The 14,987-nt window shown below is 39.3% G+C and overlaps 2 protein-coding genes and 1 long non-coding RNA gene across 10 annotated transcripts in view; 2 read left to right on the top strand and 1 right to left on the bottom strand.

Annotated features, from left to right (window-relative positions):
• Nucleotides 1-3,701, top strand: part of KCNH7 (potassium voltage-gated channel subfamily H member 7) — a 224,487-nt gene extending 220,786 nt beyond the window's left edge. For all 8 annotated transcript variants that reach the window (XM_083840771.1, XM_083840770.1, XM_083840768.1 and 5 more), the window contains 2 exons: nucleotides 562-754; nucleotides 2,090-3,701. In XM_083840771.1, the coding sequence (XP_083696897.1) occupies nucleotides 562-754; nucleotides 2,090-2,356 (460 nt within the window). In that variant the 3' untranslated portion in view covers nucleotides 2,357-3,701. The remainder of the gene's footprint in view (nucleotides 1-561; nucleotides 755-2,089) is intronic.
• On the bottom strand, nucleotides 582-7,910 carry LOC310901392. The gene is made up of 3 exons (XR_014585756.1): nucleotides 7,536-7,910; nucleotides 1,063-1,561; nucleotides 582-707 (listed from the first exon to the last, which is right to left on the bottom strand). It is a non-coding gene; the product is annotated as an uncharacterized lncRNA (long non-coding RNA).
• Nucleotides 7,911-8,752: 842 nt separating this feature from the next.
• Nucleotides 8,753-14,654, top strand: LOC310901386 (uncharacterized protein). Its single transcript, XM_083840898.1, has 3 exons — nucleotides 8,753-10,379; nucleotides 10,625-10,714; nucleotides 12,533-14,654. The coding sequence occupies exons 1-3, from the start codon at nucleotides 10,028-10,030 to the stop codon at nucleotides 12,607-12,609; spliced, it is 519 nt and encodes a 172-aa protein (XP_083697024.1). The 5' UTR covers nucleotides 8,753-10,027; the 3' UTR covers nucleotides 12,610-14,654.
• Nucleotides 14,655-14,987: the final 333 nt, after the last annotated feature.

Below are 14,987 nucleotides of genomic sequence, written 5' to 3'. Positions count from 1 at the left end.
ATTTTCACAGTAAAGAAACTTGGCCAGTTGTGTTGTTTTTTTAAAAGAAACTTTCTTGAAAGTATCTTTCATTTTCTAACTGTGGAAGAACACAAATGCAGTTTTCTGCTTATTTTAGTGCATTCTATTAGCATTGGCAATGTCAGAATTAATCAACAGATACAACAGAACGAGAGTCCCATCCTAAGCCAGTACAAATTAATTTAGTTTCAATGAAGAGAGTACAGTTATTCCTCTTAATTTCAACTAAAGAACTGTTCCCCCATGTTACTGTTAGTTGCAAAAATAAAGGACAGTAATGAACTCATTCTTAACGTAGCAGAAAGATTGGAGACAAGCAGGCAGGTATGTTCTGCAAAGGAAAGGGAGATCTAGCAAGCTTTGGAAGGGCTCAGTACTCCCTCTTCTGTTCTTTCCTACTTAAGGCATGGTCGAGTCATAAAAAGCAACAGTTTGCTTTATTAATAAGCTGCAAGTCCGTCTTGAATGCATCTGTAATCAGTATGTTAAAACATACCCATTCCTGACCACGCATTAACTGATTTTATGTTACTTCTCTAGGCTTGAATCCCAGATGACTGCTGATATCCAAACCATCCTGCAGCTTCTGCAAAGGCAGTCAACGCTCATTCCACCTGCCTATAGCATGGTGACTGCAGGGGCAGAATATCAACAGCCAGCAATTCGGTTTACACAAAAGCTTCATCCTGTAACATCAATTAAAACAGACAGAAGTTTCAGTCCTTCATCTCAGGTACGTACACGTTTTAAAAGATCAAAAGAGCCTTGCTAATCATGTTAGTTTATGATGGAAGAAACGCATACTAATCTAATTACTTGTTCATTAAAGAATGTGAAATTATTATTCTGATCTAGCACCTCTGCAGTGGACTTTGATACCGTAGTTTCAGAGGCCACATTTTCTGTGAGGGTTTTAGAGATTCATAAAGCGATCTCATAATCAGACCAATTTACTTAATTATCATGCATTTCACAAAAACAAGCAGAAACAACAAATATTAGATGCAAGTGTAAAGCACAAATGCTCTCCTAGCATCAGACCTGCCTGCGCAGAAGCATCTATTGTAGGTCCAGTTCTTGAAGTCCTGAGAAACACCATAACTGTTTTCATGAAGGCAGAGGCCAGAGAAGTCCAGCTGAGGCAGCAGGGTGGTTACATACATATGGAAGCACGAGGGGAGAAAAAATCTTATGTACAATCCCTTGCCACTGCTGGAAATACAGAGCTGCTGCATACCTGCATTTTCCAATACATGTTTTCCACCCCAATTCCGTTCAGGCAGAATTTGATTTTCCAAATTTGTTTGGCATTTCTTGAATTTAACAGTTTGAACAGAGATGTGGCATGTTACTTGCAGATGCGCTGCAGCATACAATTAGTAAATCCAGCGTGCTTGGATGTGCCAAATTCCTCATGCATATGCTGAAACACATACAGGCACAGTAAGTCCAATGCATCCAGAAAGCATCAGTTCACATGAATTATCAGGGCAGCAAGCACGCAGCGGTTTTCAGAAACATTTACCCACCATGTATACACCTACACAAAAAAAAAAAAAAAAAATCTGTCAGAACAGAAATCTAGCAACCCTCTGGAAATAAACATCACCAGGCACACTGCACACTTTGCACAGATTCTGAGTTTAAAAGTGAAGGAGAACTAAGTGCTGAGACTGGAATCCGAATGGTTTTAATGTTTGGACTGAAATAATTCCAGAGGTGCAGCCTGAAACTACAAATTCAGGAATATTGAAATCCACACTCTTAGACTAGGCCTCAAGAATATTCAGTCCTTCAGAAAGGATATATAGGATATATACTTGTATCTTGATGTCACATGAACAAGACAGAGAAGGGGACAAAATCCCCAGATTCTACAACTAATCAACAGAATTGCATTCACTTACATTAAAGCAAATGCAGTACCATGTAAAAAATATTTCAGCACACTGCTTAATTGTCAAACATGGTTTTCCAACAACAATCAGATTGTGCTCATTTTGAGGAGAAATAAGAGCCTAGAAGAGACTGATACAATTATTGCCATCTTATTTCTTCTCTTTTCCAGTGTCCTGAATTTCTAGACCTTGAAAAATCGAAACTTAAATCCAAAGAATCCCTCTCAAGTGGAGTGCATCTTAACACTGCCTCAGAAGACAACCTGGCTTCTTTTTTAGATCAAGAACATGACCGGTCTGTAGAGCATCCCCCACAGCATTGTAAAACTTATCTCCAGCCAGTTAGGCACCCTTCCTTGCCAGAATCTTCACTAAGCACTGTAGGAATCTTGAGTCTTCATAGGCATGTTTCCGATCCTGGTCTTCCTGGGAAATAATACTTTTATACTATTACTTCACATAAAAATGTAAGTGCTTTTAATGGCTGTTTTTCCTTTTTTGTATTTAAATCCTCTATACTTGACTCAGGGGCTACAAGGAATATACCATTATATGCAAAAGTACTGTATATTTTCCTAAATCTGAAGCTTGTAAGGTAAAGTTGAGCAGTTCTGATGTAAATAATATATATACTCACACACTAACTGTATGTTCTAAACGTAAAACTGCCAGCATTCTCAAGGCACCTTATATTTTTATTTATTTTTTAAATAACATGCATGTTCTGAAATTACAGTTTACGTTGCATGGAGACGACTATTTACTGCTGTCATGGAAACAGTATTTTATTGTGGATATGTTTTCAGAACAAATAGGAGACCAATAACAATAATTCACACAGAAAAAACTCCAACCTGACCAATCTAAAATTCAAGTAAAATCTGCTCACGTCTGAAAATTGGATTATCTTTCTTGTAGTGAGCTTTTTACTATAAGTGGCAATTATTCTGCATCTAGAGAAAGAACAAATAACGTAACCAAGTCTTCTGGGTTCAAAACAATTAGGACATAGAAACCAGCCTCCTTCCAAACCAGTTAAAGCAACACAGTACTTTAACAAGACAGGAAAACAGCCACGTGCTGGAAGGTATCACCATAGATTGCATCCACAAAACCACATATATTAATTGAATAGTTTGTTTCCAGTATTATTTTTTTTTAATTCACATCAAAGTTAGCTATCATAAGCAGGCAGGTACTCTTCATGTGTCATACAAACATAATCAAATGCAATAAATCTAATTTCTATATAATACAGAAGACTGTGTTCCTTTTGTTCAATACAAATTACTAACAATCTGTATAATTAAAAAATACTTAAATTCTTGGTTTATAATTTTAAGGGTGGTTGTTTGCAGTTCTCTCTTTTTACTGACTGGCCCCTCTACAATGATCCTAGATAAGGTATAGATGTATGTGGACACACATACCACACATACATTCCTGGATGTGTGCATGTGTGTATATTATATATGTACATTATGTACATGTGTGTACGTGTATGTTTATATACAAACATATACACAAGTGTGTGTATATACCTACACTTACATGTAGGAGTATAGATATCATTATATATATGTATATATGTAAGATCACTCTGAGGAACAATTGTAAATTTTCTTATTACAAAAGAAGTAAGTTTAGCTTGTGTCCAAAGCTGACTACATTAGAATAAAATGATTTAAGGTCTGTAGGCTTTAAATACAGTATGTACTGTATATGCATAATGCTTTGTGAATACTTAGATTTAATTTTATTAAAATATTATTCTGCTTCAAATGCTGTGTTTATTTTAGAAGGAACTGACCTTTTTATTACTGTTTTTAAATATTAAAAAACGTTCACATGATTTTGTAATCTTAAAGCTTTAACATGAAATTCCTCTAGGAAGAGAACTGAATTCAGAAAAGAATGTAATCCAGTTAGTGGGTGAGCAGTGAAACTCTAACTAAAAATCCCTCTGCTCTAAACCAGCGTGCAGAGTAATACAATAGTGGTTGACTGGTTGACCCTCAAATTAAGAGTTACCTACATTATGTGTTAGGGTCAGAATAATACGTAAGACACTTAGTCATTCACAGACAGTCAATAAACACAAGGTGGCTGCATCTTCTCTCATTTAAAATTAGTGTCAAAATACCAAGCAAGGCTCTGCTTTATCTTTGCATATAAAGATACAAAAATGAATTAACTAAATATCTCTAAGTTAAGAGAACCCAACCCTTCTCATACAAGATCAAATTTTCTTCTGCCTCACATTGGTTGACTGTTGATAGGTGCATATCTTACGACATGCTGACTGCTCTTACTTCTACTGCAATGACAGAAGTTATGCACTTTTTAGTGCCTTTAGTGCAGGACCAGACCTTACATGATAGCATCACTGGGCCAGTTAGAATCTCTGCCTGCATATACTCCATTGAAAGAGGAGTGCTGAATAACAAAGTCAAATAGCTTTTTTTTTTTCCCTCAATAACAAGCATTAGCAACAACTGCTGTATCTCAGTTAAGTTGCTAATACTAATATCCATTACAAAGAACAAGTTAGCATATTGTCTAAAGAAGTATTTGTGGTTGTGCCACATTTAAAGAGTCTGGAATATTAAAAATAAAATGAATGAAAAGAGTATAATGCATGAACATTACTTTACTAAATGCCTTTTGCCCAGTTTCATCACTTGGAATTTCATATTTATGCCAAGAGACTGAGCATAACAGGTGAACTGTGGAAGGAAAAGATGGGGAAGAAGAAAAGCAACAACTGCCACAATTGTTCCAAGTGAAGGAAAAGCTCCATCCTTGTATTGGCTTAAAAAGGCTTTGTTCCTTTTCTTCTCTTTGTCTGTGTTTATCCAAAAGGAAAATCTGAAATGGGGGCAACTGAGGGAGACTTTGCATAGTTACAAAAATTCTAAGTTCCCTAGACATCTGGCAACAAGTGAAGAAACAAAACACAGATGACAACTCGATTTGCAGTAGTCTATCTGTCCCTTCCTTGCCAAAGACAGACCTGCCTTCTCAGATACCTTCTTTTCTTGTTTAAGTACAGTGAAATAAATGAAGACCCACTGCTTCAAGCCTTTTTCTTCTAGAGACAAGTACAAACCACTGTTTTTAGAAATAGGAACAGCAAAAATTCTCTTATTTTTATCTTTCCTGGGCAGGGCTCCCCTTAAATGCAGTCCATTTCTAACGAGTTAGAAATTGCTCTGCGTTACCCAAATAAAGCTAGGAATAACACAAGGCTTGCATACCCATGCATCAATACACAGCTATTCTAACATATCCATAGCATCTTTCAAAAATTTAGGAGATTTTGGTATTGCTTATGCTTGAGCCTAGGAAGACTTAACTTGGCTATTTACATTTAAAACTCATGGGTAAAAACACATAATACATTATAATCCATAAATAGAGAGTAATATCCTGATGATTCAAGAATAGCTATTGTACTGAAGTATCAAAGTAATCAGGACAATCACTCCAACTATGAGAGCTACCCATTCAGGCTATACACACCCTGCGCTACATCTGCTGCAGAATAATGAACTTGCTTGTAGAAACTTGCTGCCAAATTCCTCTTGTACTATCCTCAATCAAGTCCAGATTAGTTCTATTCAAGTCAAGAGATAGCTGCCCTCTACTTCTTAAAAAGAAGAGCTTCCAGATTCAGTATGAGTTAACTAACAAGGTTGTACTAAAAGCATTACAGTGACTGACAAAGCAAGAAGTACTAATCTGGTGCCTATATCCACTAAGAGGAGCAAGCACAAAGTTAATTAAAATAGGTCTGATAAGGAAAGGCCTGTATGCCAAGTCTGCCATAAGTACTGACTACTGGTTTGCATTTTCTGTTTTACTATTTTTTACTGATAGTAATTTGAGACTTTATTCCAACCTGCATCATTACTTGCAGCTACTCCAAATGGTTGCAATTATATGTTTACCAAAGTTTACCAAGTTGCCTCTCCTTCACCTCTTTTTGCACACAGGAAAAGAAAATGCAAACTCCATGCTCCGCATCTGTTTACTTCTCTTACCTCATTATCACTAATGCAAAGCCCACTAAGAATATAGGTGGATGCAATTCTCTTATCTGTAGTATCTAGCAGCTGTGCACAAATAGCAAGGAACCTAGTCTCACTTTCAAATTTAACATGCTTCAAATGTAAACATTTAATGAGAATACTACTTGTAAACTGTAAAATTGCTTCAGACCTGAAACAGACTTGGTATGCAGCCATTGACATAAATAAATTTTAAGTAGCCTCTTACCTACTTTAAATAAGAGCATGCATAATGTCCTTTATATGTGATTACTCTGAACCTAGAGTTCCCTTAAGTTTTGTTAGGAATGATAACGTGCTCATGTCATACAGCAGTCAATGCATCGCATATACTACATCTCCTCCATGCATCAATTTTTTTTTTAAGCTTGAAAAGAAGACTATAATAGAACTTAAGCAGCAAATATCTTAACAGGAGAAAAATAAACACAATCCACAAATAGATCATCTATGCAAGTCATCACCATGCTCAGTTTTATCAATGATACTAAAGGAGCATATCCTGGACCTTGTAATTGCATGAAGGCATCACTATGGCAAGCTTACTTTCTCTCACTGTATATCTATGTATGAGTAGTAGATGGAAATGCATTATTAATGAGGAAACATTTTTCTTCATCTAGCTACTTGTATTTTTTTTTAATGCCCACTTGGGAAGTTTTGATTATTAATGAATACAGAATGTAGCTATTCTCTTTGGAATGGAAATTAGATGGACCAAATTAAAGTCTCCTGCTGGATGGATTTGCCCCTTTTATGCATTATTTACATTTTCTATACTGAAATTTCATGATATTGTAAAGCTGAAAATACAAAAAAAAAGTTGGAAAATTTAATCTAGATAAATACTTCACTATTATGAGCTATGGCAAATCCTGTTTGTATAACAGGTTTTTATATAATACAGTTAATATAAGTTTTATTTTGCTTTCAGAAAAGATTTCCTGGAAAAATGTTTACTGTACAAATAAAAGCACTTGTACACTGCACATATTCAGTATTTTATATCACCATAAAATTTATTTGCAAGAAGTCTAAATATGCACAAATAAATGTATTACACTTATTTCAGTCATGAGCAACAGAACGTGAATATTTCATTTGTGACTGACTTGAATTTAATTACTACAATGCAAGCACCACTAACAGGGATCCAAAAGTTTGAATACATTTCAGTGTCAAAACTATAATTCAAAAAATAGTTCAATATTTAATATACTTATAACACTATGGGAATAAACATAAAAGCACAGGATTACACACAACACCTCTCACTGGCTTGAAGCACACAAAATAGAAGCACAAGATTAGACCTCTTCAGAAATTCCTGTGTACACAGTGAACGACACGTAGCATACTGAACTCCATCCTCAAGTAAAACTGTAAGGTATGTCCATGTCTAGTCCCTCTAACTTCACTGGTCAAGGAATTCAAAATCTACAATAACCCCCAGTTACAAGATCTGGGTAATGAAGCTGACAAATTTTTATTCCATTTAAGGCCACATTTTCACAAATTATATTGATAGAAAGTGTTGTTGAAATACCTATCTTCAAGCCAGACACTTCTGTTTCCTGAGACAGTTTCTTTTAGAGAATTTACAGTGAAACATGGAGTGAGTTTACCATGTAAGGCCTACTCAGTGATTTTACTGATCTAGATGAAGAGTCACTGAAATATTCTGAGATAAGGTGAGCTCTTAAAAAGAAAAAAGAAAAAAAAAAAAAAAAGATTTCCTTGGGGAAAAGCTTGAGGTGGGATTAAAATACAATCAGCTGGAAGCTGGAAGCAATTCCAGCTGTATTCAAATAGTATTATCTAAGCTTGCCTCACAGGGTGGGGGAATAAATAAATAAATAAATACATAAATAAATGAATAAATATTAAAACCACTATTTTAACAAGCAGGAGGAGGAGGCAAGTTTTACCTAGAATATTTTGGTTGTTAAATAATCCATTGATCTGGTTACTTCAAACCACCAGATGTCTTCAGAGTATAGCATCTGAGACATCTGCCACTACTAATGAAAAAAACACACACAGATTAACATCTAGGGTATATGATGTTTTATCTGATTAAGTGAGCTAGCTACCATTTATAACGCATGGCCTACATTTATATAATCTTAAGTTTTCACTTCTCTAAATACAGGGGGTACATCAGTCTACTAGGGAACCAACTGAAATTAACTTCAATATCTTAGAGAAGCCTCCTTGAGATCATGATTCAAATCTTGAATGGTGACAGAAATAGATGAGGTATAAAAGCTCAGTCTTCTTTTTACCTTCTACTTTTTAACTCATAACGCAGTCAGCAAGGCAGTGGTGGTAACCCCTCTAGCACCAAGCTATACCTGCCTGTCTGCCACAGCAAAATACTCACTATCTTCCCAGAATAGATCCCACTGATTATACATATCTAGTTCTTCAGCATCTAATTCTCCATACTGTAGAACAAATGCACACATTCATCACAGTTGACAACTCACATTTAACTTGCAAAAGATATCAGTGATTATTAATGCATTACATTACCTGTAGTGATAACTAACAATTCTTACATTGTTTAACAAGACACTGTAACCAAAGAGCAACTGATCTGAATCAGAAACAGTAAACAGAACTTTCATCTTAAATATTTATGGCAGTGAGCAGGTAAGCATGTAAATAAACATATTCAAAAACACTAGCAAATTTATAGTATTTTGTAATATAGAATTTACATATGAAGATAGTCAGTACATTGATTAAAATGATGGCACCTTTGTTTTCAATACTTAGCAAAGTTTATTCCAAACTGTTAGCATTTCCACACTGAAATAATTAACAGATGCTTTTCCATCTACCCATCACATCTCCTCTTGACATTCACAGGGTGCAGGGATGTTGCTCTCAAGACAGCTTGGGCAATTATATTCCAGTTATCCTTATTTTTCTGTAATTTATTGTAATTACTTTTTTTTTTTTCATCTTTAATATTAACTTCTTTGGGGTTTTACCAGCCAGCTTGAAGCAATTTGTATTAGCTTCCTTTCATACAGAAAGTTTTCAGACTGGTTTTATCACAAGTAAACAGCTGCTACTTGCTTACAGCAGCAAATACTTTAGCCTGCTCCAACCAAGCAGTAAAACAGTCTGAAAAGTAAAGCCACGAAAGTTAACTTCCCAATGGTTTAAATGAACACACTTTAGTTCTCTAACAGACTCAGAAAGGTGCATGAGCTATGTTAATGCACCTCAGCTGACAAATATTAGCTCATTTAACAGTGAGCTACTCCGTGATTTAAAGAAAAATAGCGTAATACACACCCAAAAAAATCATACATTAAATAGTCAGAGCTGGATTTTAATACTGGTTAAAATGACTCCATATTATACACGCACAAGCTGCATCAGAGTAAATTGGGATCTTGCTGTTTTAAAGGCAAGAAACAGAAAGCACTGAGCATTTGTTCTCTGACATACATGGCAGAACTCAAAGGAGCTTCACCTGTTAGTATTACTTTATCTACACTGCCTTGTATCTCTCCAATATTCAGCAGAATAGCCTGAATTGTTTTCAAAGAGTACGACAAAAACATAAAGATTTGTTTAGATACTAGTGCTTATAAATAAAGTAGAACAACATGCAAGAGCCTGCTATAAAGCCCAATCTAAAATCTTAACATTCAAAACCACACACACCTGCCCTCCCTCTAAAGATTCAAAAATTAGGAAATAAATTCTTCAAATGTCTATATTAGATATTCTTAAAGTGATTCAAGCCAACATTACAAATGAGTATGCAGTGTGTTGTGCCCAGTGGGTAGTGGTTAATGGAGTTAAGTCTAGCTGGTGTCCTGTTACAAGTGGTGTCCCCCAGGGGTCGGTACTATCTTGTTTACTATCGTTATTGATGACCTAGATGAGGGGATTGAGTGTACCCTCAGCAAGCTTGCAGACGATAACAAGTTGGGAGGTCGTGTCGATCTGCCTGAGGGTAGGGTGACCCTTCAGAGGGATCTGGATAGGCTGGACTGGTGGGCTGAGGCAAATGGGATGACTTTCAACAAGGCCAAGTGCCAGGTCCTGCACTTTGGCCACAATAACCCCATGCAACGCTACAGGCTTGGGACAGAGCGGCTAGAAGACTGTGAAGAGAAAAGGGACCTGGGAATGTTGATCGATGCTTGGCTGAATGTGAGCAAACAGTGTGCCCAGGCGGCCAAGAAGGCCAATGGCATCCTGGCCCGTATTAGAAATACTGTAGCCAACAGGAGCAGGGAGGTTATCATCCCACTGTACTCAGTTCTGGTGAGACCGCACCTCAAGTACTGTGTTCAGTTTTGGGCCCCTCACTACAAGGAGGACCGAGGCCCTGGAGCATGTCCAGATAAGGGCAACAAAACTGGTGAGGGGTCTGGAGCACAAGTCTTATGAGGAGTGGCTGAGGGAGCTGGGATTGTTTAGTCTGGAGAAGAGGAGGCTCAGGGGAGAGACCTCATTGCACTCTACAACTTCCTGAAGGGAGGTTGTGATAAGGAGGGGGTCAGCCTCTTCTCTCAGATAACTAATGATAGGGCTCGAGGAAATGGCCACAAGTTGCGCCTGGGGAGATTTAGATTAGGTATCAGGAAAAAACTTTTTCTCTCACAGTTGTCAGCCACTGGAACGGCCTGCCCGGGGAGGTTGTGGAGTCACCGTCCCTCGCTGTGTTCACGAAGCACCTGGATGAGGTGCTACAAGGTATGATTTAGTAGCTTAGTGGGTATTATTGGTGATAGGAGGATGGTTGGACTAGATGATCTTTTAGGTCCTTTCCAATCTTGTGTTTCTATGACTAACAAGATTACGTTGTTTATAGCAACACAGACAAATTTAAACTGAGCTCTCCCCTGACTGTTCTGAGAGATTCACAGAAAGGCCCTTAATTCCTGGGAGCTCAACACTCTGCTCAAGAAAACCAGGATTTGGCATGGTTAATAAATATAATGACAAAGGCTACCCCCAAGAAAAGAACTTTCAGTGAACCCGCATCTTAAGTAGATTTTGGAAAAACAGTAATTTCTCACTCATATAAAGCTTTAAGCATGGTTATCTAGAATACAACTCAAACTTTCCAGTATTATACCTTTCACTCAACTATTTCATTTTTTGAAAAATGAAGAGAAAGTCAAAGATTTAAAAGCTCACTAATTTTGGTGAACTTGCTCCATGAAAAGCTCTAAGTTATGTCCTGCTCCCTTCCCCTCTGAAGATTTTGTACCTAATTTTTCACCCTTCCCACACAGCCTTTTCAAAATTGTGAAAAAATAAGCCACATTGATGAAGACAGGCAGACCCACACAAATTCCTTGGCCACATTACCTTATTTGTACCAAGAATAATTTGCTTACACGCTGCATGTCATGAAGGAGTACAGAAATCATCTTCCTTTTGAAGAATGTGAAATATGCTATTTGCAATGGTTAATACAAAGCCAGATTTCATCCCCTGCAGTGATAAAGTAGGATTAATAGTCTTCTGTGATACCCAGGGAAACGTTATGCTCTTCATTTACACTTTCCCTAACTCCAATGAAAAATTAGATGCTCATTGTAGATCCTCCCATATTCAAACCATGTTATAAAGTCTCCATAGGGGCAGGCCTCTCTCAGATACATGACATATTTCTATGGGTCTACGTTACCTCACCAGTCACTGGTAATGGAAGCAAGCCACTCCTAAGAGGACAGCAAATCAATACCTTGTTTTCTGTGTTACACAGAGTAAAACAACCTTATCTGATAGTCACGAAACCCTGACAAAGAACATGCCTTAAGACTGAGATTCCTCTTGGCCTCAGAAATACTTTAAGACACTTTAGAAAGTTGAGTGTGCATATATACACACATATACATATATAAAAATAAACACTGAAAACTATTCACTGAACTAGTTGGATCGAGGCAGGTCTTTGGGAAAACAGGAAGGAAAGAGGCTTGGTTTTAGCCCCAAGTGTTGAGTTACTCGTTAGTGCAGCTGCAAATGGCTCCTGTGGATCACATGAAGAAGGACCTTTATTATATTGCAAAAGCAGCCTCAGATCTACACTTCTGAGAAAAGCAAAGTCCTCACTGCCACTAGTACAACCTGTGCCAGTTTTCTAAGAGTAAATTTCAGACGTAGCACTGCGTAACATGAGATGCTTGGATCCCTAAATACACAGCATCACTATTAAAAGATTTAATTTTAACTAACAATGACAAAGGAGACACATGCAAAGACCTGGTTTGTTTAAGCAGTCTGGAAGCTGCTAAGCACCAGTGTCATGAAAACTAAGTGACAAGGCCCTATAGCAACTGTGTTTAGGCTGAGCAGCCAAACACAGAAAAATATTTATTCTTCTTTCTTATGCTGTAGCCACAAGTACCCTTCTTCAGCTCTCCTATTGCTCAAGGACATGTAACGCAAACAGTATCCAAGCCTTTCATGTTTGTTTGTGCTATAATGGACGCTGTGCTTTCCCAAACACTACGACTCGTTTTCAGATATACTACCCGCCCTTCCTAAAACTCTTTTCAGAAAAGGCAGTTTCGTTTCCACCGCCCCTGCCGGGCACACGAAGCCACAACACTGCTGCAGCCCCTCTGCGGAGCTAGGGCTGCCCTGGTCCGCAAGCAGCGCCGAAGGGGAGCGAAAACGGAACGGCGAGCAAGACCCTGCCAGGGCCGAAGGCACGGAGTCGCCGTGATCTTAGGCTCGGCGGCCCCAAGAGGCGGCAGCGCCGGCACTGAGCTCCCCCCTTCCTCTCGCACACCCCCAAAGCAGGCCCGCCCGCCGCCAACTCGGCCGCTGCTGTTGGCCGCTACGCGCCTGCGCGGCGCCGCCGGGGCGGTGACGGGCGGTGAGGAGGGGCTCGGCGTGTTGCGGCCGCCTCGGCGGGGCGGGGGAGGGGATGTTCTGTTTGTGCTCGGGCTTTAATCATAGAGTCATAGAATGGCCTGGGTTGAAAAGGACCTTAAAGATCATCCAGTTTCAACCCCAGTGCTCTGGGCTGCGTTTCCAACCACTCGAGCAGGCTGCCCAGAGCCTCATCCAGCCTGGCCTTGAATGCCTCCAGGGATGGGGCATCCACGACCTCTCTGGGCAACCTGCTCCAGAGCCTCACCACCCTCTGAGTGAAAAACCTTCTCCTAATTTCCAACCTAAATCTCCCCTGTCTTAGTTTAAAACCATTCCTCCTTGTCCTATCACTATCAACACATATAAACAGGCATTCCCCCTCCTGTTTATAGGCTCCCTTCATGTACTGGAAGGCCGCAATGAGGTCTCCCCAGAGCCTTCTCCAAGCTAAACAAGCCCAGCTCCCTCAACCTTTCTTCATAGGAGAGGTGCTCCAGCCCTCTGAGGATTAAGCTTTGCCGTGTGGCCACCCCCCCGGCCATGGGTTGGGTTTCCCCCCGGGGCCAGGAGCTGCCCATGGCACTCTGCTGGAGGCTGTGGTTGTCAGCCCTGTGGCTGGTATCAGCCCAGTCATGAAGGGACGGAGGGCTCGGCAATGGCTGAGGCAGGGAGGAGTGCAAGCATCCAGCTAGGGGATGGCAGGAGAGCAGGAGGTCAGCCATTACTTGTTCAGCTTAGTAGCAGCAGGGATAACATCAAGTAGTGTTGGTCTGCTTGTCCCTCTAAAGCCAAATAAGTGCCCTTCTGATGTCTGCAAACTCCTTGAGCCTGTAAAGGACTGTTCTGGTATAAATACACAGGGCCTTATTTGCCACTGCTATGTATGCAACATGTGAAACGAAACCCTGGCCTGTCATCTAAAGAAAGTAATGACAGCAGAAGAAGTACAGGGGGCAGAAAGCAGAGTGACTTTCCCCAAAAGTCTTTCAAATGAAACTTGCGTAAAGCAGTAATCAGAAATAATGAAGAGTGAAACTTGAGAGAAGCAAAAGGGAAAGCAAGCAGTAAAATGAAAGTAAAACAAACTGGGAAACAAAGTAAGGAAACAAGATGTGTATACAACAATATAAGCAAGAATGAAAACTCTGTGTGTCTTCAAAGATGGACAACAAAGCTGGTGAAGGGTCTAGAGAATGAGTCTTGTGAGGAGCAGCTGAGCGAGCTGAGGTTGTTTAGCTTGGAGAAGAGAAGGCTCAGAGGAGACCTCATTGTACTTTACAATTACCTTAAAGGAGGCTGTGGCGAGGTGGGGATCGGGCTCTTCTCCCATGCACCAAGTGATGAGGGGAAATGACCTCAAGTTGCGCGAGGGAGGTTTTATGTCAGATATTAGGAGAAATTTCTTTACTGAAAAGATTGTGGGGCATTGGAACAGGCTGCCCAGGAAAGTGGTTGAGTCACCATCCCTGGAGGTATTCAAGAAACATGTAGATGTAGAATTTAGTAGCATGGTTTAGTGGTGGACTTTAGTACTAGGCTAAAGGTTGGACCTGATGATCTTAGAGGTCTTTTCCAACCTGAATCTCTGGAACACGTCTAACTGAACATGTTCTGCAGTATCACTGGATACTTGAGAGAGCATCAAAATCAATGTGAAGTAATTACAGGCACCATTTTGCTTTGAATCAGACCTAGAGGGCAAAGATTCCCAAAGTCTGGAATACCTACTGCTTGTACCAATGTATAAATAAATAAATAATATTCATCAGTGAAAAGATACCCCAAACCTCTAATTTTGCCTCGTTGGGGGCACTGTTAGAATTTAGATCACAGATTAAATGCCTTCATTTGAGTAGGATACAGTTCACAGCAACAAATTACTACTGGGTGGGGCACGAGAAGCAGGCAGCCAAACGTGTTCTGCTGGGCTGCACCCACAGTGCGTGCAGGAGCTCATCCAGTTCTGGTGTTTAGGTTTTAGGTTCAGCCTGAAAGACTAAGACCCAGAGACAGAATAAGATCAGATACATGGGTTTTGTAACGTGAAGTGTCATTTACAAGCTTAAGGAGATATAATCGGATCTGAAGTATGCAGAGGGACTAATCATGCGAGTGAAGGCAGACCACTCCAATC

The sequence above is a fragment of the Anser anser genome (assembly GCF_964211835.1).
Source record: "Anser anser genome assembly, chromosome: 6".
Lineage (NCBI taxonomy): Eukaryota > Metazoa > Chordata > Aves > Anseriformes > Anatidae > Anser > Anser anser.
This window is presented reverse-complemented; position numbering and strand designations above follow the sequence as displayed.